This window comes from Caenorhabditis remanei, chromosome III (genome assembly GCF_010183535.1).
Source record: "Caenorhabditis remanei strain PX506 chromosome III, whole genome shotgun sequence".
Taxonomy (NCBI): Eukaryota; Metazoa; Nematoda; class Chromadorea; order Rhabditida; family Rhabditidae; genus Caenorhabditis; species Caenorhabditis remanei.
The window spans coordinates 5,634,996-5,659,993 of NC_071330.1; the positions used below are offsets into that span (position 1 = coordinate 5,634,996).

A 24,998-nucleotide genomic window follows, 5' to 3' on the forward strand; every position below is an offset into this window, starting at 1 on the left:
CCAAATTATTAGGTCATTCACCTGAGATACTAAGGTCGTCTGAAATCCGACCCACCCAAAACCACACTCTCATAGTGACTTTTATAAGTCACGAGTCCCTTTCCCATTTTTGGGGTTATGCTTCTTTTTCAAGTACCCCTCTCCCCCTCTCTTCTTCCAACAAATGTATACAAGTGGTATCAGTTTCAGAGAGAGAAGAAAAACAACAAATACTATTATTTGTTTCTTTCTTCCTCTCTGTTTTTCTTCATCTGAATCCCTCCTTCTGAATCCTTTTCCCATCAAATCACCCTCTTATTCTTTGATGTTTTACCGACGAGAAAAGTTCAGAACACCTTTTTTTGTTTCTCCATTCCACCATATCCCTTTTTTATCCTATTCAATTTCCACCTACTTGAATTCTTCTTTTTGAGATCTTCGAGAAGATTTTTGAATAACAAAAAGAGAGAGAGAAAAGGTCAGCGGGTTATCCGCATGTGTTTCTCGGTGTCCGGATTCAACCATCAATTCTCCAGGAGCAACAATTCAGAGGGGAGAAACAAGAAAGAGCAAGAGAGAGAAAGCATTTTTACGAGCGGCTCTCTCTCATTCATTTCCCAATGAATCATTTGATTGCGGGGGAGATTTGAATCGATTTTCATTTTATCATTCAACAATGTTTTTCTAAGATTCTGGATTTCTGGTATATTGATAGTGAAGATTTTTTTTGGAACTTCAGGTTTCCACTTTTGAAGTCGTAGTATACATGCAAATTTGTATTCCGTGTAGCACAATAATTTCAGAAATTCTCATCTGAGCAATGATCATTTTAAGAATATTCTTGAACTTCTGATTATTCAAATCTTCATTTCAGATGTTCACGGTTGCAAGTCATCTGCATCATATTTGCAGATATTAATATTGAGAACTATGTGTTTTGATATTCGAGAGTCCAAATCAACAAGTCTTAGTTCACTCACATTTTCGTCCTATCCGAATAATATATTGTTATGACAAATTATTATTCTGCAAATTACTCAATAAAAGGAACTTCCTTCTTCCTCTTCATTCGAACTAATAGAGAAATCATTAAAACTCAAGAGATGATTGATGAATCTACATCAACGTTCTCTTTTATTCTCATATTTTGAACTTCATTAGTTTTTTTTAAACCCAAATCCTCACCAGGCGTTCGTACTACTCCAAAAATTCACCGAAAATTTCAATTACAGTTCCTCTCTGTCCTTGATTTCCCCTTTTCCGTTTTTGCTCTTTGCAACCATCCACCATTAGTTAAATTGGAAACTGGGGTCTTCTTTTTTTCGGTTTTTTTGTGTGTTTTGAGATCGAAATGTAACAAAAAAGCGAGAGAAAATGAACGTTTGATGTTTCATTCTATCGAGATAAGATACGGTTTTTTTGGGAAATAATGACGGGAAACCGGAACATTTTTCAGCAAATATTTTTCTGATTGGCACTGTTTTTCCAAATGTGCTCAGCGGAAATGTGCGTAGGAAGATGTTCTCTAGAAACATTTCGATGGAGCGTAGTTGTGAAAACCAGCGAAAAATCGTTTCAAAAGAATTTTTCAATTGAAATCTCCCAACAAACGTATTCATTGTTTTCCGTCCCCCTTATCTCTCACTCTCTCCAACTTCCTATTTTTCTTCGTTTCCTTTTCAAAGGTGACAGTTTTTAAAGGACATTTGTTCCCCTCTCTCTCCACTTTTTTCTCTTTTTTCAAAAAAGTTAATGTGACATTGGAATATATCTATTTTGCATGTTCTTCTCTTGTCTTCTTTTTTCTTCTCTTTAGACGTGTCGTTTTTCGGAAATTAAGTCAGGAAACAAAGTGGTCTCTGTTCGATTTGATACGGGATGTTGTTCACATTTTAAGAACTCACAGCCCAATTTTATCTGATAGGATTCGGATGGTTCAGAAGATTCAGGAAGATTCAGATGAATGATCTATGAAGCTCCTCTTGACATCTTCACAATATAGGTCGAAAAAATTCTCCTTCAGAGAAAAGAGAAGTGGTTGATTGAGATGTCTGTGAGCTATAAGAGGATTTTTAAAGGATTTCGCATTGATGGGCTTGGCCTGGGAAAAAAAACTCGAAAATTTCCATTCTAGCAATCATAACTTTTTGAACCCTCTGGTTTTTCCTGGATAGAGGATTTTATTTAAAGTTTTATGTTGTTAATTGAATTGTGCAGATTTGAAATGTGATTGTGAGATTTAGTTCAGATTTAATTTTAGAATATTACTATTGTGGAAACACTGAACGTTTTTAATAATTTTAAGTTTGAACGATATCAGTTTCAGAAGTATTGGTTTCGGGACGTCTTTAACCCGTTTATACAAAACCAATGAAACGATAACTCCGCAAGTTAATTCCTCCTATTTTTCCGCACTTCTCCTCTTCACATGAATCTTTTGCAAAACCTTTCTAAAGTTCGAAAACAGCTCGGCTCACTATATTTAGGCCAAAATTCGAACAAACATCTCTCCGAGTAAAACACAAAAACCAGCAAATCACACCCTCTCAAATTCACCAAATTCTTTCCACCTCTATGATTCTTTCTATTTTTTCTCTAAAAATTGCACCAATGAGCATTGGATCAAGAAGTAGCAGAAAGTAGGTTATTTTTATGCCCGATAAAAAGAATGACATACATTTTTGTGTTAGGATAATTGATTTATTCCACACCTGGTATCTTTCGAAACTATACACTAACGTCACCGTTTTCTCCCCACATGACCCTCATGCTCCGGTGCTCCTGTTCCTCTGATACTCCCACTTCTTTCATGTACGTCAGTAACAGGAGCACCCGTATGTTCCTCTTATCACTATTCCTCTCCTTCACTCCCTCTTTCGTTTCCGACCGCCCATGTTTGTCATGGACGTCTTCTAGAAATGATGGGATAGAAGGGCAATCATTTCTTCGTCGCTTTGTTTGTCTTGTGTTTCTCATTTTGTAACGCATTTCCAGTTAAAACCCATCATTCTCAATATTTGACCTCTCTTTCCCTTTTTCTTCCAAGGTTTCAGTAGAGCATCTTTGCCGAATTTATCTAGTTTTCTGAGGTTTTTTGTTTCGCTGATGCCTCTTATTTAAACTATTTTCAAATATCTTCTAACAGTTATTTAGTAACCTCACAGTTTCTTCGAATAGATCTGTTTGAAAACCCACTGAATACGTTTTTTTTTTAAAATTTCTCCGTTTTCCGTTTATTTTTTCAGCTTCCGTAGAGCTCTTATTGTACTAGAAGATTTCACTTATGCCTTTGCTGACACCCAAACAATAATTACTCTACTCACTTCTAAGATGGTAACCGGACATCTGGACACCCGGACACCCGGACTCTCACCTCTGCTCAAGACCACCCCCCTGCTCCCACTCCTGTCCACTTCTGACACTACCTACTTCACTCCCTCCATATGTATATCCGATTACCATCTCCATCATCATCATTCAATGAGCAACAAAGATCTGAAAAAAGAGAGTAAAAAGGAGAAGAAGGGGTCTCTCCTTGGTTAGTCTCTAGTAATTTCATTTTGATCTCCCCTCCTCTCGACCGATTGACGTTAGTGAAAGAGAATGGAGTCTCGTGGTTCCTTCTCTCGGTTTCAGATTCTATTTGATAGGCTCCGCCCACTTTCCTGGCAGCAAGAAGGTGTGAGTTTCAGAAGAGTTGAGGATACCAAGCTAGAATTTGTTGACCATTTTTTCGAGGTCATGAAGAATCAAGCGTTTTCCATTTCTAGATTTTCTTTGAAAATCCGAAATTGGACAGAGGTTCACAGCTTTCCCACTCCTAGCTTTACCTAAATATTTCAAAAAAAAAATTTTTCAATAGAGCGCGTTTGTATAGCTTATTTCAGACCTCCCTGTTCTTCTAGGCTGAAAAAACGAGTAAATTCGTTGAAAAACTAACGAAACAAACGTGCAAAGCTGCTCACTATTAAAAAATTATTCTGAACATGATCACACAATTTCCAAGAACTCTGTCTGAAATCTGATTCAGATGTCTTCTTCTAATTAGTCATATCATCTAGAGGACGTCTTCGCCTATATCACGAGACGACTTCTCCACTTTTTCTTCTCGTTTTCTAACTGCAGTCAATGGTTGAATTGACTCAAATTACCTTCATTTTATATGAGATTGTTGCCGATGTTTTCCGTTTTCTCTTGCTCTTTTCGCCCCCTTATTTTTAGTATTGTTATGTCTCTGTACTGTGGCAGAAAATACGTTTTGGATCAAAAGTCATTTTCTTCAATTGCATTATTCTTGAATTCTATTCATTTCCAGATTTCATTATTACTCTGATTCATATACTTCTACATCAACTATACTTCTGTCTAAGTCTTAGATCACTCCTTTTTTCTGAAAGAGAAGAAAATTGTGTAGATTTTGATTCTTTTGAATTGAAAAAAGGATGATAATGTTACTTTTTTGGGTTTATTTGCATACAACAAAGTTTGAAGAATAGTAATGTTAGACTGGAAAAAGGGAGAAAATATTGTATGGAGAAAGAAGAAGGTGTTGAGAAATTGGGGGGACTTCAAGGTGTCGAATGTTATTAGATGTTTTGTATTTATTAGCGTGGTAAGGTTCCTGCAAATACGCTCCACCGAGAGTCGTCCATTTCTGCATCTGCCCAAAAAGTATCTAGTCTTCCCAACCAGAAACCAAACTGTAATTTCAGCTACTTTCCGTTATTTATGTTTACTTTGTTGCATTTTTCCTCATTGTTTTCTCTCTATTTCTATTGGAATAGTTTTTATGAAAATGTTAACTCAATGAAAAATCCGTTTGTGGTAGTCAACTTTTCTAATATATTCATAGTTCAAAAGCTCATATCCATCATCTTTTCTTCACAAATATTTCTTCCACATCAGAATCTAATTTTCCCAGATCGTTGCACTTTCCGCCAACTCAGATATTCCTTTTATTTATAATCCAGACTCGTACAGCTATTCATTTTTTTGCAATTAATGAAAAAGTATCGGTCACTTTTCGGGATAAATGAGGGAGTGAGAGTGACGAATTAGTAATAAGAGGTCATTTTTACGTTCTTTTCAAGCTTTTTCTTGCTTAAATAGTCAAAGAAATTCGTTTATTTGGGCGTGCCGGATTCGAAATAAAACTTAGGTTCGGAATCTAGTTATCAGAGAATTATTCAGTAGTTCTTGAGTTTTTATATGGTAAGACAGTGAGAAGCTAGGTCAAATTTGTGAGCTATATACTAGAACAGCACAATTTATTCAATCGCGCTCTACCGAAAGCATTCTGAAAATACTTGTTTTTCGTGTCCGTAGGTAGCAGTTTGGTGCCATCTGCTCTGATTAGCTTAGAGACATCCCGACATTCCGACACACAGATATTCGGACAGACATATCAATCAGTTTACACACTCAATCACAATCAAAATGTGTGAAATCTTTTGACGAGCCGCCCTCTCTCTCTCCTCCGCCCAACTGACAAGTACAACTCCTCAACAGATTTCTTGCACCCGGTTAACCTTTCGTCATATTTCAATTCTTTTTTCTCCATGTGTTGCTTTGATGCTTCCTCCTCTTTGACTCCTGAATTCATCCGTCACGCGGGATTTCATCGATGGACCAGAAGGACGTCGTTGTCTGCAAACAAAACAGATTCACATACATAAGCGTGCACATCAACTTTTCAATTATCCATTTTCTTTTCTTCTTTCTCATCTGAATATCAAGCCTCATCTGAATCCATGAATCTCCTCTACTCTCCAATATCTTCTTGTTTCTCTGAAACATTGGTTGACAGATGTGTGAGTAAGAGAAGAATAAGCGGGATTCATTTCTCTTCTTCGTCGTTCCGAAAAAAACGAGTCATTTCTTTCTCTCAGTTTCTCCACATAATTAATCTTTTTCTATCGACTCATCCTCTACAAAATGAATGAGAAACTAATTTACGAGCTCTCTTCCCACTTTTTCTCTTTTCTTCGTCCCCGTAATCACCTGGTGGAATGGGAAAACGATTAGGATAACGGAGGGGCTCTTGTGACTTTCTTGTTTATCAGACAAATAACTTTTTGGTCCTTCCATCCTTCTAAAAATAGTCATTACTCAAATCGAGAGAAGAAGGTCATCCTCTATCTTTCATCCCCCGTCCACCCCCACAGCTGGCGTCCGAGGTGTTTGGGGTCAACCGATTTGTTGGGTGGAACTTTATTTTGGGAGCAGAGCTTTGCAGATTGGGAGCAGAGCTTTGCAAGTATTCATTTTTAGTTTATATGACTGAAAATATGCATTTCAAATTGTTTTGAACTCAATGATTCAAAATTAAAGGTTTGATCACTAAGAAAACAGTATAGTAAGACCATGCTGAAGAAGTTTCTCTGAAAATTCGAATCCATTACTGATTTTTTTTCAGTCTAGCTTCTCTATATTCTGTTCATCTCTTCCATACCAAATTGTCCTGAATTCACATTTCCATGAAAATACTTTCTGCACTTTCTTTACCCTTCCCATTTCCCCATCTTGTTTTCCATCTGTTCCTCCTCAGAAAAATTTCGAAAACATAATTGAAAATGACCAGAAACCGATAAAAAGCTCCACCCCCCTCCTAAAAAATATAATCCCTCCATTTACATATTGGTCCCTAAATATTCGAGAAGCGTAAACAAGGCGACTCTATTCTCGGAAAACACTCATTTTTCTTCCTTTGTTTTTTCTTGTCACGTTTTGACATTTGGGTCAAATGGGACACATCATCGGTTAATTTTTTACCGTCCATCATTTTTAGTATCTATCGAAAGTTTCTTTATTTCCAGATGTCTAACAACACAACACTACCGTCAAAATCAGCGACGGACATCTGTCTGACAGACAGACAGATGTCACTTTCAGTCAATTCTACAGAAGGAGTCCTCATAGGGACGATAATTCCGATACTTGTACTTTTTGGAATCTCTGGAAATATTCTGAATCTCACAGTACTGTTAGCACCGAATTTAAGGACCCGGTGAGTTCTTTTTGTAGAGATTTGTAATAATAAATAAATCTTTTTCAGATCAAATCAACTTCTCGCTTGTCTCGCAGTCGCCGACATTGTCAGTTTAATAGTAATTCTTCCCCATTCAATGGCACATTATGAAATGTTTGAAACGGCGTTATGGTTTCGGAAGTTCTATGGAAAATACAAATTTCAAATTATCGGAATGACGAATTGGTCAATAGCGACTGCTACGTGGTGGGTATCTGAAGTTATTGTGTTGAAATATGTGATACGATTTCAGGTTGGTATTTGTGATATGTCTGGAACGGTTAATCATCATCAAGTATCCGCTGTCAGTGAGGAAACAGGCAAAAGTAAGAATTTATCAATGTTGAATCAAAAATAAAAATAAAAAGAGTGGTGTCCATCTGTAGGTGTTTGTGTTCAGTTTTGACTTTTGTCGATCTTTCTAGCTCCGTCTGTGTATCATTGGTCCGGATGTCCACAAAGATATCATATATTGAAAATTATTTTCAGTTCTTCACACCTCGAAACGTGGTCACAATAATCGTGGTGACCACATTCATCCTCACATCATACAACCACGTCAGTCATGCGTGTGCTGAGAAACTCTTCTGCAATGGAACACAATACCACGTGGCGTGTATTGAAATCAACTCGGAACGATGGTTTCGAAACGAACCGAACCCGAATTCCGAGTTGATGAAGTCGCTGGTGAGGTATGCACCACAAGTCAATGCAATATTTGTGGTGTTGATACCAGTTGTTCTTGTGATTATATTCAATGTGATGCTGATTTTGACGCTGAGGCAGAGGTGAGGAATTGGAGATTTTGAATGGTTTGAGATTGAAATTTCAGACAAAAACTATTTGAACCGTCGAAAACGATAAGAGGGGATTCACAATATGGATCACAAGCTAAAACGGAGCACAAAGTTACGATAACAGTCACAGCAATAGTCACATGTTTCACGATAACTCAGGTTTGTGTTCCCAGAGTGAAGTTTTAGTTGATTTCATTAATTCACAAAAATATCCGCACCTCAAATAATCACTCTCTTCCCTTCAGAGTCCATCAGCATTTCTGATCTTTCTCAGTTTCTACATTCACGCAGATTTCGTCATATTGGTAAGTCCCCTCAAGTTCTTCTTCCTCTTCTCTTCCTCTCGAAACTATCCATTCTTCCTCTCGAAACTATCCATTCTTCCTCTCGAAACTATCCATTTTCAATTTCAGAGCGCAATCTGCACAATTCTAGTTGTACTTGGAAAAGCACTCAACTTTGTTCTCTTCTGTCTCTCATCTGCATCATTCCGTCAACGTCTTCTCATGCAGACAAAACAAGGAATTCTCAGGAAATCGACGAGGTATACAAGCGTGGCGGCTCACGTGTAGCAATACGTTCATGTGATCCACATTTTGTATTATATATGTACACATATATATGTATTTGCTTCTTTATTTTTGTTCTGAAATTGGATGGAGTGGAACTACTGTGGATTGATTCTACCGTAATCCTATTTGCATCCCATTTCAAAACTCTCTGCTTAACCTAAAACGGGTCAACTTCTACCTGCAATTTTCTGTTTTTCTCTCCCGAATTCTTCTTCTCTTTCCCAGTTCAAAAAGACTTCATTCAATCTTTTCGTTGTATCTCAAAACATTTGAACATTTACGTGTATTCCCTCCGCATGGCTTCTCCTTCTCCCCCACTGAACTCCACGACATTCTCTAGGTTTCTCTGTTGTGAATGCCTGTTGCTTTGGCTGTAAATAAATATGAATCAAGATTATTAGTCATTTGCATGAAAGTACAGTATGCTTATCGGTGCGTCGCAAGCTTTCGATCCCTTGAAACCAAATGATTGAAAATGATGGGCGAGTCTGGAAAGTCTCGTTGATGCCGAGACTGTGACAAGTGCGTTCCTCTGAGCTTTGAATGAAATGAATGGCAATTATATTTATCTCAATAATTAAAACAAAATCGACTGCATTTTCACATGATCAAAGTGTATATTTCTCTCGGACACAAAAATTGATAAGATGAACTCGTAGGCACGAATGGAGCAACACTAAAAGATTGTCTGTTGATATATATTTGATAGCTTTACTAGACAAAAGTGAACTTCGTTGGAAAGAAGTACAATGCAGATAGAAAGACCAGACCCAAAACATGTCTGTTTTTCCGCGTTGGCATAATTGCAGACAAGTACAAACCCATCCGCTCGTACCTCCTTTCCCTTCTTTCAATTCAAACCCTCTTCCCCAAACCCCCCAGCTAACACCACCATTCCTAAAAGCTTATGTTCGCAGAACCGTCTCAATGGTGACGTCATCAACAGTTGTGGTGGATAGTCTTCCTGATTCAAGGAAGAGAAGTCGTGTTGCAATGGAGATGATCGAGAGAAGAACCTCTGCGTCTTCATGTCTTGTCGGTGGAAATCGTGCTGATAGAACTCATCGAGCCAACAGTAGTCAATCAATGATCGGAGAAAGAATGCCTTTAAAAGAGTTCCGAAGAGGAACTAGCTTCGTGTGAGGGGCTGAAAACTTGCCACTCTTTTTGTGAATATTTTTGTATATTTTATTTTGATTCTTTTTCATTTATTTTTGATTACACTCCTGTATTTTTGATCTCGATGATGCAAGCGGGCATTCTTGTTTGACCAATAAAGTACATTCAAACTCATAACCTATTTAAACAGTAGCTTGAACGATATTTCCGAAAATGTGGGAACCTGCCTATACGGACACATGGACATACTTTGTTAAAGTATGACAATTCGTAAAATTTCATATGATAGTAGCCACTGATAGGTTAAAACGTGTTCCGCTAACTCTAGTGAACCACACAGTTCGTCAAGAAGAAATCTCTCTTTCGTCGATGAAAAATTGACCAGAACTTTTTTGTCGAAGATATGAAAGATAGAATTGAACGTGTTCTCCGTTGTCTTCTATCTCTTTTTTTTGAAAGAAATAGTGTATTTTTCAATAGAGATTCAGTTAACCTTTCTTTTTCCAACAAAATGATAAATGCTATCATCATTTCTTTTCTTGAGACCCTTTCACCGTTTCTATCAGTTTGGCAGAAAAACCGATACATCGATTCTCACTCACTTTCATTATTTGATACTGTTTTTGAGAACTGTCTATTCCCATTATTTCTACAATGCCTGATGCATATTTTGATCAAGTTCTGCCAGTACTAATAGAAGGACCAACTGAATGTAATTGACATTTCAGATGACAAGCTACAAATTTAAGCTCTTCAGTGATGTGTCTAATCTGCGGAAGATTTTACAAGTACCGGTTCAACGTAAAGAAACATCTTGCCAATAAACATAACATACGGGAGAAAATTGAAACGAGAGTAGACGGGGGTGAGTCAATTTATCTTCTTTGCCCTCTCCTTCTGACACTTTCGAGGAGGAAACTTGTCCTTGGAGGTTGTGTTTTTTTTTTGAGTTTCCGCTTTCATAGTCTGTTTTTTTATTTCAAAACTTTTCTACTTACAGAATGCGACAAACTCGAAGAATCAAGGGAACAAAACCGTAAGTCCAAACTTTACTTATTCTTTTCATTGCTGAGTTCCGTTGGTTCCATTATAATTTTTTTTTCAGATTTCTGCCCATGTGGCAAGAAGTATTCTAACAGGGACAGTCTGAGGTTTCACATGCATTTGAAACATGGAGTAGCTTTGCCACCGGATAAACAGTTGACATGTGAGTTATCGAGAAACGAACTGCTCAGAAAACAGTGTTTGTTCCAGATTCTTGCTCGATATGCGGCATGGGATACATTTACGAGAAGAATTACAAACGTCATCTTCAGAAACATGAGAGTGGAGAACTCAATGAACTGGGAAATGAGAAACGTATGTATTTCGTCTCTATTCTTCGTTTAGCTGATTATGTTTTTTTCAGATTCATGTGATATCTGTGGAAATGTGTACGCTCATAAGTTTACTCTGATCGTTCACTTACGTGAAAAACATGGTGAATCGGGTGAAATTGTGATTAAAAAGAAAAAATCTATTTGGAAACCATGTGAGTTTAATTATTTTTTGTTCAAAACTTTTTACAAAATGCACTCCGAATTTCAGACAAGTGTCAATTCTGTCAAATGCCATTTCGTAGATACATGTCGCTGTATAGCCATCAAGTACGAGAACATCCGGAAACAAGGGTGAGTTTGAGAATTAATTTGAGAAGTAAAATCAGCAAGTTTTTGAAAACAGGTGGATATATCAAGTCCATCATCACTATCATACTTGCTATCCCTGCACACACTTCTCAGCAATCAGAGTTCTACACAGAAGAAGGATTCGAAGGAGAAGAAACCGAGTTTTTTGATAAAAGATATTATTGATATTGATGGTTGAATTGAACTGTGAAATCTCAACTTTCATTTAGTGTTAGGTTGTCACTTAATTATATTGTCAACTCGTTTTCTTCTTTATTCGCGATGTTCCCTAGCCTTTGATAGAAAGAGTACATCGGTAATCTTTATGGTTCATGATTTTTTCGGATGAAATGATGCCCTATAGAAATTGATTAACACTAATTACACACATGTTCACTTCATATACAAGAACAAAATTATTCTTAATTATTCATTTCACACCAAAAGCAATTTACAATGTCACAACACCCGTGGAACAGACCGTCTGACCGATATGATATTCCGTACCATTGACAAGGTATTGATACGGGTACAAGGCATTCATGCATGTCACATTGACGTAGTTATAATCTGGGTGGCCTGGCATTCCAGACAAATAGAGGGGAATCTGAAAATGAATGATTTCCGACTAACCTCTACCTGGACCGACCGACTTACTTCATATCCTTCCAAGTCACCAGATGTTCCTGGTTTAAAATAGAAAAACTTTTTTCTTCCCTCCTTCGGACATCCCACTTGCATAACACAATTAGTATACACACCATCTTTTAAAGTTAGCTGAAGAACTGGAGCTTCGTTGTCAAACATCAATCCACCAGCATTGTAAACTGGAACACTGAGTAGATCAAATCTACCGCATGAGCAGTTTTTTGGTCGATAATCAACACAGATCCCGTTCATTTGAGAGAAAGCTTTGAATCCCAAGCCACTTCCATCGTCTACCATCCACTTTTGTGTTCTCGGATCACAGAAACCTTCAGCAGGGTACGCTCCAAACTCCAAATCTTAGATTTATAAACCGACAAGGCTAAACGATTCTTTACCTTTGTCACCATTGGGTTCAGAGTTGGATCAAGAATTACAAGATCGTAGCCCTCATCGCATCCAAAATAAACTGAGCATCCATCCACCTCGTCAACCCGAAAAGTGGGAGCTAGGATGGGATGCTGTATGGCATCTTCATAAAATGGGTAGTCATTCATGATAGTTACATTATCCATTAGAGCAGCAACACATTTACAGGATGCTGGGAAGAAAGTTTTCAAATTCCAGATAGCACTAAGAACTCACCAGATTGGATCACTAGGCACGATTCAGAAACAAGAAATAAATAGGGAATAATGAAGAACAGAACCAACATAGCTATCTGCGAAACTATTCGAACTGATATGTGGCCTGTTAAAAGTGTTGAATATTCATGAACACTGTTGCTAATAATCAAAAACCAACGATACTTTAGTTGCTAACCGATTTATGATTCTTTATGTGAGTTGATATTTTCACAAAATTCTCGAATAATCGAACTGTTGATTGTGATGAATTGGATGTTACCATATACGATCTCTGTTAAATTTAAACTTTGATTGAAAAATACATAGTTTTTTACCCTCCCGCTAGATTTTTGCAGTCGTTTCGCAGAATTACAAAAACCATCTTGTCCGTCCTGACACCTGGTGTAATATCGCGTCTATTTCTGTCTTCATTTCACCAAAAATTAATTATACTTATTCTAGAAACCTGATAGGAATCATATGTTTTCTCGGGCGGCTTAAGGCATTCAAGACAGTACCTGGCACCTCATAAAAGAATACGTATACTGTCAGTCAACTCTCTACTGGTTGTAAATCTTGTCCAAATCAATTCATCTCCAGATTTCGTCGGCTTATCGAAAACACTCGTTTTTTGTAACCTGATACTTGGATCTTCGCGCGCTCTTCTCTAACAACTCTTCTCCATAAAAGTGATCTTTGATACTCCGCAAAATACCAATTATAAACAAATTGGTGTGATCTGTGCACAAGGTTGTAAACCATTCTCTTCGATGTCGGCTTCCGAGCCGCTCATATGAAAGGCTCCCAAACAGATGACCAATAAGCCACGCCCCTTACACAGTACATCACGATATATGAGAAGACGAAACCTAAGGGTGAACAGTTCTCCGAGAAGTAGTCATCTTGAGGTATCATAACAGTGTCTTCGCTGATTTATTCGTCTTTCACGAGATAACAGTCATGGATTCATTCACAGTGCAGATAAATCCATTCACCAACGCGCGAAGATGTAAGTTGAATTTGCAGCTTGGTTGGGACGACATGTAATTTCCTCAAAAAAAAGTTTCATTATTTACAGTTATTTGCTCATGTGGAAAGAAGTATACTCAAGAAAAAAGTTTTCGTAAACACATGGCATTCATCCACAAAAAGGACACAGGAATCGAGCTGATCGAAGAAAATAGTAAGATGAAACAATCACAAATCATTAACCACAGTCTTTTTATTCAGTTTACTGTAATTTCTGCAACAGCGTCTTCAACAGAAGAGACAATCTAAGTACTCATCTCCAGCTGTACCACAGTAGTGGTAGCCTGTGTCTTCTTTGTGACAAACGGTTGGATATGAACGAAACGAGGAAAATGCATTTGCAGAATGAGCACGGAATGAAATTGACCGTCACATGTCACTGTTGCAATAACACATTCGAGAACAAGATGGAGTACAATAAACATATCAAAGGACAAAACAGTCAAATGATCATTCTCAGCTCACACTTCGTCCAAGAAGTGCTCCAAATGAATATCGAGATTCCTAGCACTTCGGAAGTTCCAAAGGATCCAAAGCCTTTGTCGGTGAGTACCTATCAAATAAGCGTTGATATCCAGTACTTCCTTTTTCAAAATTTTCAATTATTGAATTTTCAGATCTGCACGCCAAATCACCAGGAAGCAAAGAAGAAGAAGAAACAAGGGTTCCGAATCGAAGATCTCATCTGAACTGCATGCAGCTTCTACTTTTCTCGCATCTCCACACTTATACACAACAAATTCTCTAATTTTCGGTCGATTGCTATCCCATGTTTGTCAATATCTCTGTCTTTTTGTGATCCACCCTTGTCTCGTCTCTTGATGACTATGATTTTTCTCCCTTTGACAAAATTCCTAGAATCATATCTTCTAGTACTGTGGTACTGTTCATTCTACTTAACTTTTCAAATAAATCAAATCACTATCCTAAAAATTAAAAAAAAACTACAGTAGCTCCAATGTCAAAGCTTTTAATTGCTGTTTCAGATCTTTTCCCTCTACTAGATTTCCTACTATTCTTTAAATATCTGCTTCGTAATCTCTGAATTTAAAGAGCGCAAACAATTATGGAAGGGAAACTTCACTGACTGCACGATTTTTGACTTGTCCTAGCTACTTTGATCCTGCCGTTCTCTGAATTGTTTTCTAAAAAAAACCTTTTAAGTTTCTTTAGGTACAGTAAAAATTCTCGGTACAGCAATGACTCTTTAATCATAAAACTACACAAACAAGGCTTTCTAGTGCAAAGTTTCGGGCGATCATAAACTTTTAGTAGCTATATGAGTGATCAAAGTGTAATAACAGTATGTAGTTTGCTCATTCATCGTCAGATACTTTGTGTAATATCTGTGTTTGGTGCCACACATCTGGTGCTTGAACTCGTGCCGCCCGACTGTCGGCACATCAGATATGACCTCTCAGATTTTGCGGCATTTCGGGTCTGACACACTAAACAACTCGTTATAAACAATTGGGTCGTCGCCTTCTAACTCGAAAGAGCATCCGCCAACAAAGATTGAGGATGACTCCGCCCACAAACCGTAGCAGAACCGTAGCTTGTTGGCTTCCGGCCCTGGCGAAGGAGAAGCTCTAAACTCCGCCCACAGAAACAACTGGGAGTGCGCAGAAGTATAAATAGACAGATTCATTCAATCGTTTTGGAACAGACGACACTTCGGAGCGTTCCTCTACGCCTACATCGAGTACTCTGTGATTCCAATGAGGATCTCAAGCTTTAAGTTTTTCGTTTTTCTCACTTGTTCCAAGATTAAAATACAACCTTTTTGTAATCAAAAATGTTATGTTTTCAGAGCGCAGGAGACTTTCAGCACCTAATGGATTCAATCGATTCGGGAGGAACGAATCCAGCAGTCATCGACATAGAAGTTGTTTGTGAGTTTCCCTTCACTTATTGCTTTTCATAGTTACTGTGGTGTACTACTGTAAAAATATTGCTAGTTTTCTAAGAAAACTGTGGGTTTACTGTAGGAGAGGAAAGGCAAAACATTTTATTGAACTGCAATTTTTCCGAAACTATTTTATGATGTTTCAACTATTTTCCGAAATCCCTGATTTCAGATAAATGCACTTCATGCTCCGCTGTCTATTACAATGAATCAGCGTTCAGAAATCATTACAGTGAGAAACACAGTAAGAAAAGCGTCTGCCTAGAGTGTGATGTACGCATTTGGCCGGAAACAGCGAAGGGCCATTTGATTAAAAAACACAACAAAGCCAAGGTTGAGACGTGTAACTGTTGTGCTTCTACGTTCGCCAGTCACCAAGATCTTTCCTCTCACCAGAAGTCAATCAAGAAGAATGGATGGAATATGGAAGTGGTTCCTCTGATTGTCAGCCAATTCACCAAAAGAGCAAACATCACAAAAATAAAGCCACAACTTTACATTCGCGTCGAAAGAGAGCTTCCGCCAAAACTGATTCTTCCGATGGATGACAACAAGATAGCTCCTCTACAAATTGCTATCCCAACAGAGAAACATAATCCATTGGTAAGTATAGAATCTGGAGAAAAAAACTATAAGCTTCTCTGCTTCCTCTGGAGTATCCTAATTGTTTCAGGGATTTTCTGATCTACTGATTCCTACTGTAACCCTCCACAAGCCTGTACCCAGAAAACCGACTGTCATAAACAACCACTACAATCCTCTTTTGGCTGCTCTTCTTGCACAAACTGCTGGCATTCCAATTTTCCCGCCCTCAACGGCGCTATTTCCGAGAACAACACCTCCAATTTGGAACAACTCGAACATTCCGATTCATGCGAACAAGAACGACAACGTCATCCAACCCACCCTCGGTCGTTCGGCGTTTTCTCCAGTTCCATCCCGTCTCATTCCCCAGGGACATCCAGGAATGATGTTTCCATTTCTCTCTTCTTTCGGGCCAGGTGTCTTGGTAAGAATTTTCTCAGTTCTTATTTAGCTTATTTTTAACATTTCAGCCGCCTTTCCCAACTCCATTACCTCCCTTCATGCTTCCTCAAACTCCAGTCATGCATCACGTGCTCCCGGTAAGCTATTCATTCTATCTTCGAGCAATATGTCCGAACATCGCGATTGTTCAAAATCTGCGTTAAGAAGTCTGATCCAGGTCACATATTTTTTTGAAAAGTGCAGCATTTCTCACTTTTTTCTGTAACTGAAAGTTCTTGCGCGAGAACGGGACCTAGGCAACTGAGACAGAAAAAAAGGCACAAAAAGGGGTTGGTTGTGAAGAAAGACAGTTTTGTGAAATTCGTGATCTGATTCCTTTTAGAGTGACAATACCAACTCAATCTTTTTTAGAGTCAGATGAACTGCAATAACGAGGATATGGATATCTGTCTCCTCTGCGAGAAGTACCTGCTGTTTGGAGAAACTGCGGAAAGACATCTCATACTATATCACAAAGCTGTCGCACCGGCCAGATGCCCATGTTGCTCTTGGACTTTCCGCCATGGGGATTATGCGATCAATCATAATAGAATGATGTTGAAAAAAAATGGATACAACTTTACTCCACTCGTAATCAACAAATACCCACCCGGACATTTCGTGAGAAACAAGAAACATTTTCCTCAAGATTTCATGAAATTTCTGACCGAATTGCAAGACAATGCGAAAACTAAAGTTTCGGTAAGTTTCGAGAGGTTGCATACCGCTATATACTACTTTTTCTCATATTTTAGCAAAATAATAAGAAACATTTCAGGAAACTATCGCGTCTCCACTCGCATCTTCTAGCGGATCTGAAGGCAACAGCGACTCTTGATTTCTTCCATCAATAATTTTAAACTCATAACTTCCAGCATCAATTTTCTGTATATATCCACATCTCACCTCTATGTGTATTCCCATTCTCAACATTATTTCTGAAGTTCTGACTTCATTCTAATTGTTGTCTTCATACTTCTGATGTGCGTGAAATAGTTCAATTAAGGTCTCCATACCCTCCCTTAGATTTTTCCCTTCGAAATATCCTCTTCCGCCGTACTAGATCCTCATTCTGTCGAACATGCTAATCTTATTAAGGATTTTAATTTCTAGTATATTTGTGTTCACTTTCTTGTTTTGTACATTTATTTTCTTTCCTCTTTCTTCTTGTTTCTTTTTCGGTTTTTCTCTGTTTTTGTTGTCTCTCCAACTATTTCTATTGTCACCTGACTATCTATTTTTACCGTACTCTCGCCGCCTTCTATATGAATTCATGTACATACATACGTATCATAGTTTCCCAAAGTTTCCTGAGAAATTTCCACGTTTAAAACGAATAATACTGTCGAATGAATAAATCGAATGACGCAATCGATGGGAGGAAGTGGGACAGAGTCGCAGAGAGTACCAGTTTCTCTGTTTACCTCTTTTTTATGCATTTGGAGGTCAAGGGGGAGGAGTCAGACTGTTCTACCGATTGGTTGTGTCATTGAACTCTGTTTCAAGCTGTCATACGTTTCATATCTCGCTGATTTCTTCTAGAGACAGCCTTGATTGTGTTCTTCTGAAGCGAAGGCCGTTACCTATAGTAGTGTCCTTGTTTTTGACAAACTTCCTCATACTCTATGTTTGAATACTAGACTTCTTCATACACCACTTCTCTCTACATTTCTCTCCTTTTTCCCCTTCTAGTAGTTCATGCTCGCAGAAATCTTGAAGCTTCTTGTGGTTTTCAATATTCAGTAATAGCGCATTCTCTGTAAGACTCGAGTATGGTCAGTGTAGGTACGGTTCTAAGGGGTGTAAGTTGGGTAAAGCTTATGAACACCTACCGTACTACAGTAACCCGGAGCTGGGACCCAATATTGTGCATATGGGCTACAGAACACTTATAGTACATGATCATACTAAAATCTGAATCTAGGGTACACGTTGCGAGTTTTACAGAGAACGCGTCATATAAAAGTTTGTTTTAATCAGTTTTTGATGGAACCTGTGACTGAAGTTTGTATTTCCTCTACCGTAATTCTGAGTTTCCCGACTCGAAGTGATCTCTGGTTTTTAGATTTCCGAAAAGATGCACAATCAAAGTGTAATAACAGCATGTTGATTGTCCTCCAACCAACCGTAACTTTCATAGTGTAATATCTGTGTTTGGTGCCAAACATCTGGTGCGTAAACCAGTGAAGGACGATGAGTACCCTTGCTTCGTACTCCTCGCGAAGGAGTTTCAAGCTACGGCTTTCGACAAGCAGCATGCCAACTTAAGCCCCGCTCACAAACCAGAACCATTTGTTTAAACAACTTGAGATGTATAAGACTTCTTTTAATTCTTCTGAGAAAAAAAATTAAACGTTTGGTTTTCAGAGAGAAAGAGACCTTCAACATCAAATGGATTCAATCGATTCGGGTGGAACCAATCCCGCAGTCGACATAGAAGCTTATTGTGAGTTTCGCTTTACTTGTTGCTTTTCATAGTTACTGTAGTGTACTATTGTAATGATCTTGTGCCTGATCTTCAAATTTCTCTGGGTTTTCTAGATACAGCCATGATGAATTCTATAAACGACCGCACTATTGCGATGGACAAGACCATAGATGCTATTTTGGCTATTCTTCTTAATAACCCAAATATTCTCAATCCAGTTCTCCCAACTGTCACTCCAACGCCATCTATTCCGAGAATGACGGATCAGTTTTCAAACAACCCAAATGTCGATACAAACAACCAGATGTTTGGGGGATCACTGCTGCTTTCCCTTCTCCTTAATCAAACGAATGCTCCAGTACAACCTAATCAGACACTGCAGACACCATCTCCACCAATTACTGTTCCATTCTCCCAACAAATCGGATCAGAGCTCACTGTAAGCACGGTTTAGAATATTTAAAATCATGTTCGACATTTCAGGCATCTCTCCCATCTTCGTCTGCCCCCGTTTTTCTATCTCCAAATCTAAAAACTCCGATCCTGCGTGTGGTACGAAACTCAGCAAGTGCAAAAAAGAACACGGTTAGTGATGAGTATTTTCAATGAACAATCTCAATATTTTCAGAAAGAACGCGCACGAAACATTTCGAAAACCCTAAAGCTAAATGAGAAGAGCAACAAAAATAAGAATGAGGAGATCTGTCTTATCTGCGAGAAATACATCCCTTTCGAAGAGACTGGAGAAAGTCATATGATGATACATCACACTATTTTCAACCAACCAACCAAATGCGGATGCTGCTTTTGGGTTTTCCGGGATTTGTCTACCGTAGAAAGTCATTGTAAACAGTTGACGAATCGTAATGGAAACACAGAAATCCCCCTGATCATCAATAACTGTCCTCCTGGAAATCAATTGACACCCATGGACAGTGTCAACCAAGAATACAAGGAATTTCTTACCGCAATACAAATTGGAATAATACATAACGTTAAGGGGAGTTATGAGTGACATGCATTCCAGATGCTTTTTCTCACAGTAGATCACTTTCCCTCAGAATCACAGAACAACTTTCAGAAAGAACTCGCGGAATAAACTTCTGCCACTTCTCATGACAACATCGACGAATAGATGAATATTGAAAGCTTGGAGAATACAATTTTCTGTTCATCTTTTATCCTAACTTTGTTTTTCTGCCTTCAGTTTTGTAGTTGATTTCTTTTCTACAGTTCTCAAATGTTTTCTAGTTTGTGTCGCATTTAGTTTGTTAACTCATTCAGTGTTTGGTTTTTAATTACAAATAATTGTTGTTTTTTTGTTCAATTAACTTGTTTTGCATGGTTTAGACGATATTTCTGCTTTGTTTTGCTCTGCTTCGATTTTTTTTCCATTCTTTTGTCTGTTCTAGATATTATGAATCCATTTTTTTCTGTGCATGAGAAGTCCGCGCCGCACTCACGCGGCGGCTACGCCCATTTCTTGCGACAGTGTTAAAAAATGGAACGCAGCGTTAAAATCGGGGTGGGCGTGGCGGCCGCGTGAGTGCGGCGCGGACTTCTCATGCACAGAAAAAATGAATTCATAAAATTTTTTCGTTTTATAAGACCTCTACCGTTATCCTATCAAAGACACGTTTTATTAAAGAGTGCCGTTTAAATTTGGGAAATAAGTTGTGACTCGTGACTACGCTCTTCTCGACTGAAAGTAAAATTCTCCCCATCTGCGACACTGTTTTTTTGATTTATTAGGCGTCTCTAACTATTCCAATAGTCTCCCACTTACTTATTCCTTTCCGTACTCTTTCCACACACAGTAGCAGTTCATGTATGTACCCTAGTTCCACCGAAGCGGCCCAAAAACCCCAAAAAACTATCAATCTTCCAACGTATTTCTGACACATTAAAAACCAAACTATAGTGTCGAACGGGGTGAAGAGTCGCAGGGAGTACCAGTTTCTCTGTTTTCCTCCATTTCGGAAATATGCATTTGGAGGTCAAGGGGGAGGAGTCAGACTGTTCTACCGATTGGTTGTGTCATTGAACTCTGTTTCAAGCTGTCATACGTTTCATATCTCGCTGATTTCTTCTTGAGACAGCCTTGATTGTGTTCTTCTGAAGCGAAGGCCGTTACCTATAGATAGTTGATTATGTGAGTTTAATTAACTCATGAATCCGTCTTTGGGAAAAAGTGTATGCTCAATCCCTCAGTCCTCCAAATGAACTCGCTGATTAATTACTTCTTCAAAATATTTATATTTTCAAGACTCGTGATTTTACTTTATTTTGAAGGAAAATATGTCTAGTCATAATCCTTCTTGTTTATAACGAAATCTGAGTATCATAAAACACTTTCGTCGGCATTCGTAAATCGATTCTCAAGTTCTGCCCCCTGGTCTCCAGCTGTCCAAAAAGAAGCAAAAGATTCATAATCAAAGTGTAATAATTATATGTTTATAGTCTGCTCCTGTCATTCTTTTTGTAATATCTGTGTTTGGTGTCACACATCTGGTGCTCGAACTTTTGCCACTCGACAGTCGGTACATCAGATATGACCTCAAACTAGTAATTGACACACGTTTGAACACAAAAGTTGACGTAAACAATTGTGTTCTCGGTTTTCGACAGGAAGCATACCAGCCCGAACTCTGCCCATATACATTTACTCATTCGTGAAGACAATTAGAGATAGGCAAGGAATCAATCAATCATTGAAAGAGAGTAAGAGGGAGTTATGAATTCAGCTCTCGGTTCAGTCCTATTTCTACTTTGAAGATTTCACTATCTGACGGCAATATGTAACACACAATATGTATACTATTTTCAGAGAGATCTTCTTCCAATCAAATGAATTCCAACGACTCGAGAAATTCTAATTCAGGATCAGACGGAAACGTTAATTGTGAGTTATTGACGTCAGGTTTTCTCTAAGGATAACTATTCCTCTGAGCCCGCGATTTCCCTGAACAAGGTTCAAAGCTAAGTTGTCTTATTTTCCTAGATCCAACTTCAACCATGGTCAATTCTCTAACTAATCCACCAATTGTGATGGACAATAACTTGAATGCTCTTCTGAGCCCTTTTCACGTTTGGAGCAATCAGATGGGTAACACTCCAATTGTCCCATTACCTCCGACTATGTTCAACACAGATGTCAATGCTAATATTGCCAAGTCTCTTGCCTTCTTCTATCAGATGTGCTCTCTACAACAGGTTTCAATGGTTCTCTAGCTGTGAGGTGGATTCACAAATATGTTCAACATTTCAGACGCCTTTCGCAACTCCATTTCCTCCTCTCTTGTTTCCTACTATGCCACCAATTCAGTTTATGCAGAACGTCATCCAGAATTCAACCATGGCGAACAATAATCCAGTAAGATTCACATATTTTGATAGTTCACATAATTTGACTAAAAAAAAGAGAGCGAGGTGAGGAACACAGTCATCATAATTTCAGCTGCTTCAACCAAATAAATTTCCTCTCTTTATAGTTCCTCCAATTCCAACAACTTCAGTCATGCAGATTCAGAATCCAGCAGGGACGAAGAATGCGGTAAGTTATTCACCTCATCTGCTCTCAACATGTCGAGAACACCGTGGTATTCAAAATCAGCCGAGGATTTCTGTAATAATATTTTTCCAGAGAAAACGCAAAAGTTCCTCTTCGAAATCTGAAAAACCAAAACATGTTGGAAACAAAAATGAAGACGAGGACATTTGTCTTATCTGTGATGAGTATCTTCCTGCCGAAATGTCTGCAAAAAGCCATCTGAAGAACTTTCACGACTACAAAAGACCAATAAGATGCGGATGTTGTCATTGGGTCTTCTGTAATCAAGAGACAGCGTTCCGTCACCGAAAAATGTTAACGAATCGATATGGAGCCATTGAGAATCCACTAATCCTCAATAAATATTCTCCCGGATTTCATTTGACAAACATCGACACTGTGAACCGAAAATATGAAATGTATCTGATCCGTTTAGGGAAGGCTGCGAGAGAAAGAATTTCGGTGAGTTCAGAAGATGTTGGATTTTTTTCAGTAAATTACAAAATTTATTTTTTAGAAAACAACGGTGTCTTTCACGGCACCTCCTGATAGCGACAGCAACAAATAGTATCTGCAATCAATTGAATTAAAGATTATAAGAAATACTTTGTTTCAATTTACTGTTCTACGATGCAATTATTTTTGGTAAATTGTATTCTTCTCTTTTTCATCCTATCGTACAACTTTTTTAAAATCATTTTTCGATGTTACACGCCTGCGGAGCAACATTTCAGTTTCAATCTTTGTCATTCGGTGTGTGTCAGACGGTAATGACCTTGCTTCATACGGTCTTGCACAAGTGAACTCAATCACTGCGTTCCCAACTACTTCTTCATAATTCTTGTTATCTGATCTCTGGTCTTTTAAATGTTACAATTTCTGAGTTTAGCTCCAAAACCATCATTTCTCTCTTTTCTTAATGTGTTCTGTGCAAGACCTTCCGTGATTCCAAACGTCATCATTTTCTGTCATTGCCCGTAAAAACTTCTCAAAGAAATCTCCCTGTTTCATCCTTTTTTCGTTCACCCACATATTATTACTCTTAATTTCACTCTGAATAAAATGTCATACTGTACCCATGACCATTCCAAAAACACATTCAGTGTGAGTGGTTCTCACCATAAAAACGAATTTCTCCATTAGACACAACTGATGAAGAAGAGTAGCAGTTTTTATGTTTACCTAGCGGTTGGAAAAATGATTTTGGAGGTCACCGAGGAGTCCGTTGCAAACACCTCCGTCTGTTATGGATAGAAGACGGTTGAAATTTCAAAAGTTCAGATAATTGAAGAAAAATTTCAAAAACTCAAGCATTTTTGGACCATTCCATTAATACTGTTTTCTTTTCTTTCCCGTGTTTATGCCGCTAGAAAACAGAATATAAAGCAGATTTATTCAAAATCCAACAACTTCCTTTTTATCTTAACAAACCACATATTTAAGTGAAAAAAGATGGAGCAGATTTATTAAAATATAAAAATTGGACAGAAAACATAAATATGGACGGGGCAGATTTTCCAAGTTACAAATTCTGGACCAACATTGAAGATCTGAAAAAAAGAAAAAATTTCACGTGATGTTTATTTTGGAGCAGATTTTTCAATTTGAAAAATTTGGACAGAAAAAATAAATGTTGTTATTTTTGCCGTGAGTTCCAACTCATCCATTGATCGTGGTTTTAGGGCAGAAATTGAAAAGTGAAAATTCTGGATCGGGCGGTATGTTAAGAAGGTGAAAAAAATAAGAATTCAGAAATTTAAAATATTTCATTCAATACCGAGTTGCAAATATTATTAACCAGCCTATCTGCCTCGCCTTCGGCGATTCAGTCGGCAGGTCTCTCTTCATTCACGTAGTCATTGACTTTCGAATGTGCCCGCATGGCCGAGTGGTCTAAAGCGGCTGTCGCGGTCCAAAGCACGCCAGTTCGGTTTTGCCCGCTGGCTCAGTTTCTCTTCTCTTTCCAAAACCGTTGCGGACAGTGCCTCAGACAAACAGACAAACACCACTTGTCTTTTATATATAAGAATGATTTTTCGTAAAACGAGGAAAAATAAAATTCTGAATGCGCTGAAACCAACCTAAACTCTTCCAACAAAATGTTCCGAAAATTACCAATTAGAGCGCTTCAAATTCTAATTTTTCAATTGTTAAACCGAATAAATATAACAGAATTTTTCTTCATTTGTTACATTTGAGTATCGGTTTCAAATCATCAACACATCCGATGAAGTGAGCAAATTTGGAATCAAAAAGAAAAACTAACGAAATTTCGAAGTTCCACGTGTGCGAAGATGTTGTTTTTGACACGCAAACTTTTGATTGTCGACGTAGATTTCTTTTAATTGAACATCAAAACAACCAGAATTTTCTCACTTTGCACCGCCTATACAAGTTCGAAATTAGAAATTGAAGCGCTCTAATTGGTAATTTTCGGAACATTTTGTTGGAAGAGTTTAGGTTGGTTTCAGCGCATTCAGAATTTTATTTTTCCTCGTTTTACGAAAAATTAATAATATTTGCAACTCGGTATTGAATGAAATATTTTAAATTTCTGAATTCTTATTTTTTTCACCTTCTTAACATACCGCCCGATCCAGAATTTTCACTTTTCGATTTCTGCCCTA

At 38.0% G+C, this 24,998-nt stretch overlaps 6 protein-coding genes across 6 annotated transcripts; 5 read left to right on the forward strand and 1 right to left on the reverse strand.

The window, feature by feature from the left end:
• Positions 1-5,729: 5,729 nt before the first annotated feature.
• On the forward strand, positions 5,730-9,518 carry GCK72_009256 (uncharacterized protein; the record flags this gene model as incomplete). Its single annotated transcript, XM_003092642.2, has 9 exons — positions 5,730-5,789; positions 6,795-6,985; positions 7,034-7,213; positions 7,260-7,332; positions 7,496-7,794; positions 7,839-7,962; positions 8,049-8,108; positions 8,217-8,347; positions 9,293-9,518. The coding sequence occupies 9 exons, from the start codon at positions 5,730-5,732 to the stop codon at positions 9,516-9,518; spliced, it is 1,344 nt and encodes a 447-aa protein (XP_003092690.2).
• A 1,134-nt stretch (positions 9,519-10,652) lies between these two features.
• Positions 10,653-11,360, forward strand: GCK72_009257 (uncharacterized protein; the record flags this gene model as incomplete). Its single annotated transcript, XM_053727291.1, has 5 exons — positions 10,653-10,701; positions 10,749-10,853; positions 10,903-11,025; positions 11,082-11,164; positions 11,217-11,360. The coding sequence occupies 5 exons, from the start codon at positions 10,653-10,655 to the stop codon at positions 11,358-11,360; spliced, it is 504 nt and encodes a 167-aa protein (XP_053586868.1).
• Positions 11,361-11,612: 252 nt separating this feature from the next.
• On the reverse strand, positions 11,613-12,521 carry GCK72_009258 (uncharacterized protein; the record flags this gene model as incomplete). The annotated part of the gene is made up of 4 exons (XM_003092634.2): positions 11,613-11,768; positions 11,819-12,157; positions 12,205-12,407; positions 12,452-12,521. The coding sequence occupies 4 exons, from the start codon at positions 12,519-12,521 to the stop codon at positions 11,613-11,615; spliced, it is 768 nt and encodes a 255-aa protein (XP_003092682.2).
• An 871-nt stretch (positions 12,522-13,392) lies between these two features.
• Positions 13,393-14,150, forward strand: GCK72_009259 (uncharacterized protein; the record flags this gene model as incomplete). The annotated part of the gene is made up of 4 exons (XM_003092631.2): positions 13,393-13,441; positions 13,511-13,615; positions 13,663-14,006; positions 14,079-14,150. The coding sequence occupies 4 exons, from the start codon at positions 13,393-13,395 to the stop codon at positions 14,148-14,150; spliced, it is 570 nt and encodes a 189-aa protein (XP_003092679.2).
• A 1,145-nt stretch (positions 14,151-15,295) lies between these two features.
• GCK72_009260 (uncharacterized protein) lies at positions 15,296-19,836 on the forward strand (the record flags this gene model as incomplete). Its single annotated transcript, XM_053727292.1, has 9 exons — positions 15,296-15,353; positions 15,540-15,970; positions 16,041-16,376; positions 16,423-16,491; positions 16,766-17,095; positions 18,761-18,839; positions 18,935-19,260; positions 19,305-19,406; positions 19,450-19,836. The coding sequence occupies 9 exons, from the start codon at positions 15,296-15,298 to the stop codon at positions 19,834-19,836; spliced, it is 2,118 nt and encodes a 705-aa protein (XP_053586869.1).
• A 2,000-nt stretch (positions 19,837-21,836) lies between these two features.
• On the forward strand, positions 21,837-22,939 carry GCK72_009261 (uncharacterized protein; the record flags this gene model as incomplete). Its single annotated transcript, XM_053727293.1, has 5 exons — positions 21,837-22,034; positions 22,090-22,194; positions 22,279-22,374; positions 22,465-22,833; positions 22,889-22,939. The coding sequence occupies 5 exons, from the start codon at positions 21,837-21,839 to the stop codon at positions 22,937-22,939; spliced, it is 819 nt and encodes a 272-aa protein (XP_053586870.1).
• Positions 22,940-24,998: the final 2,059 nt, after the last annotated feature.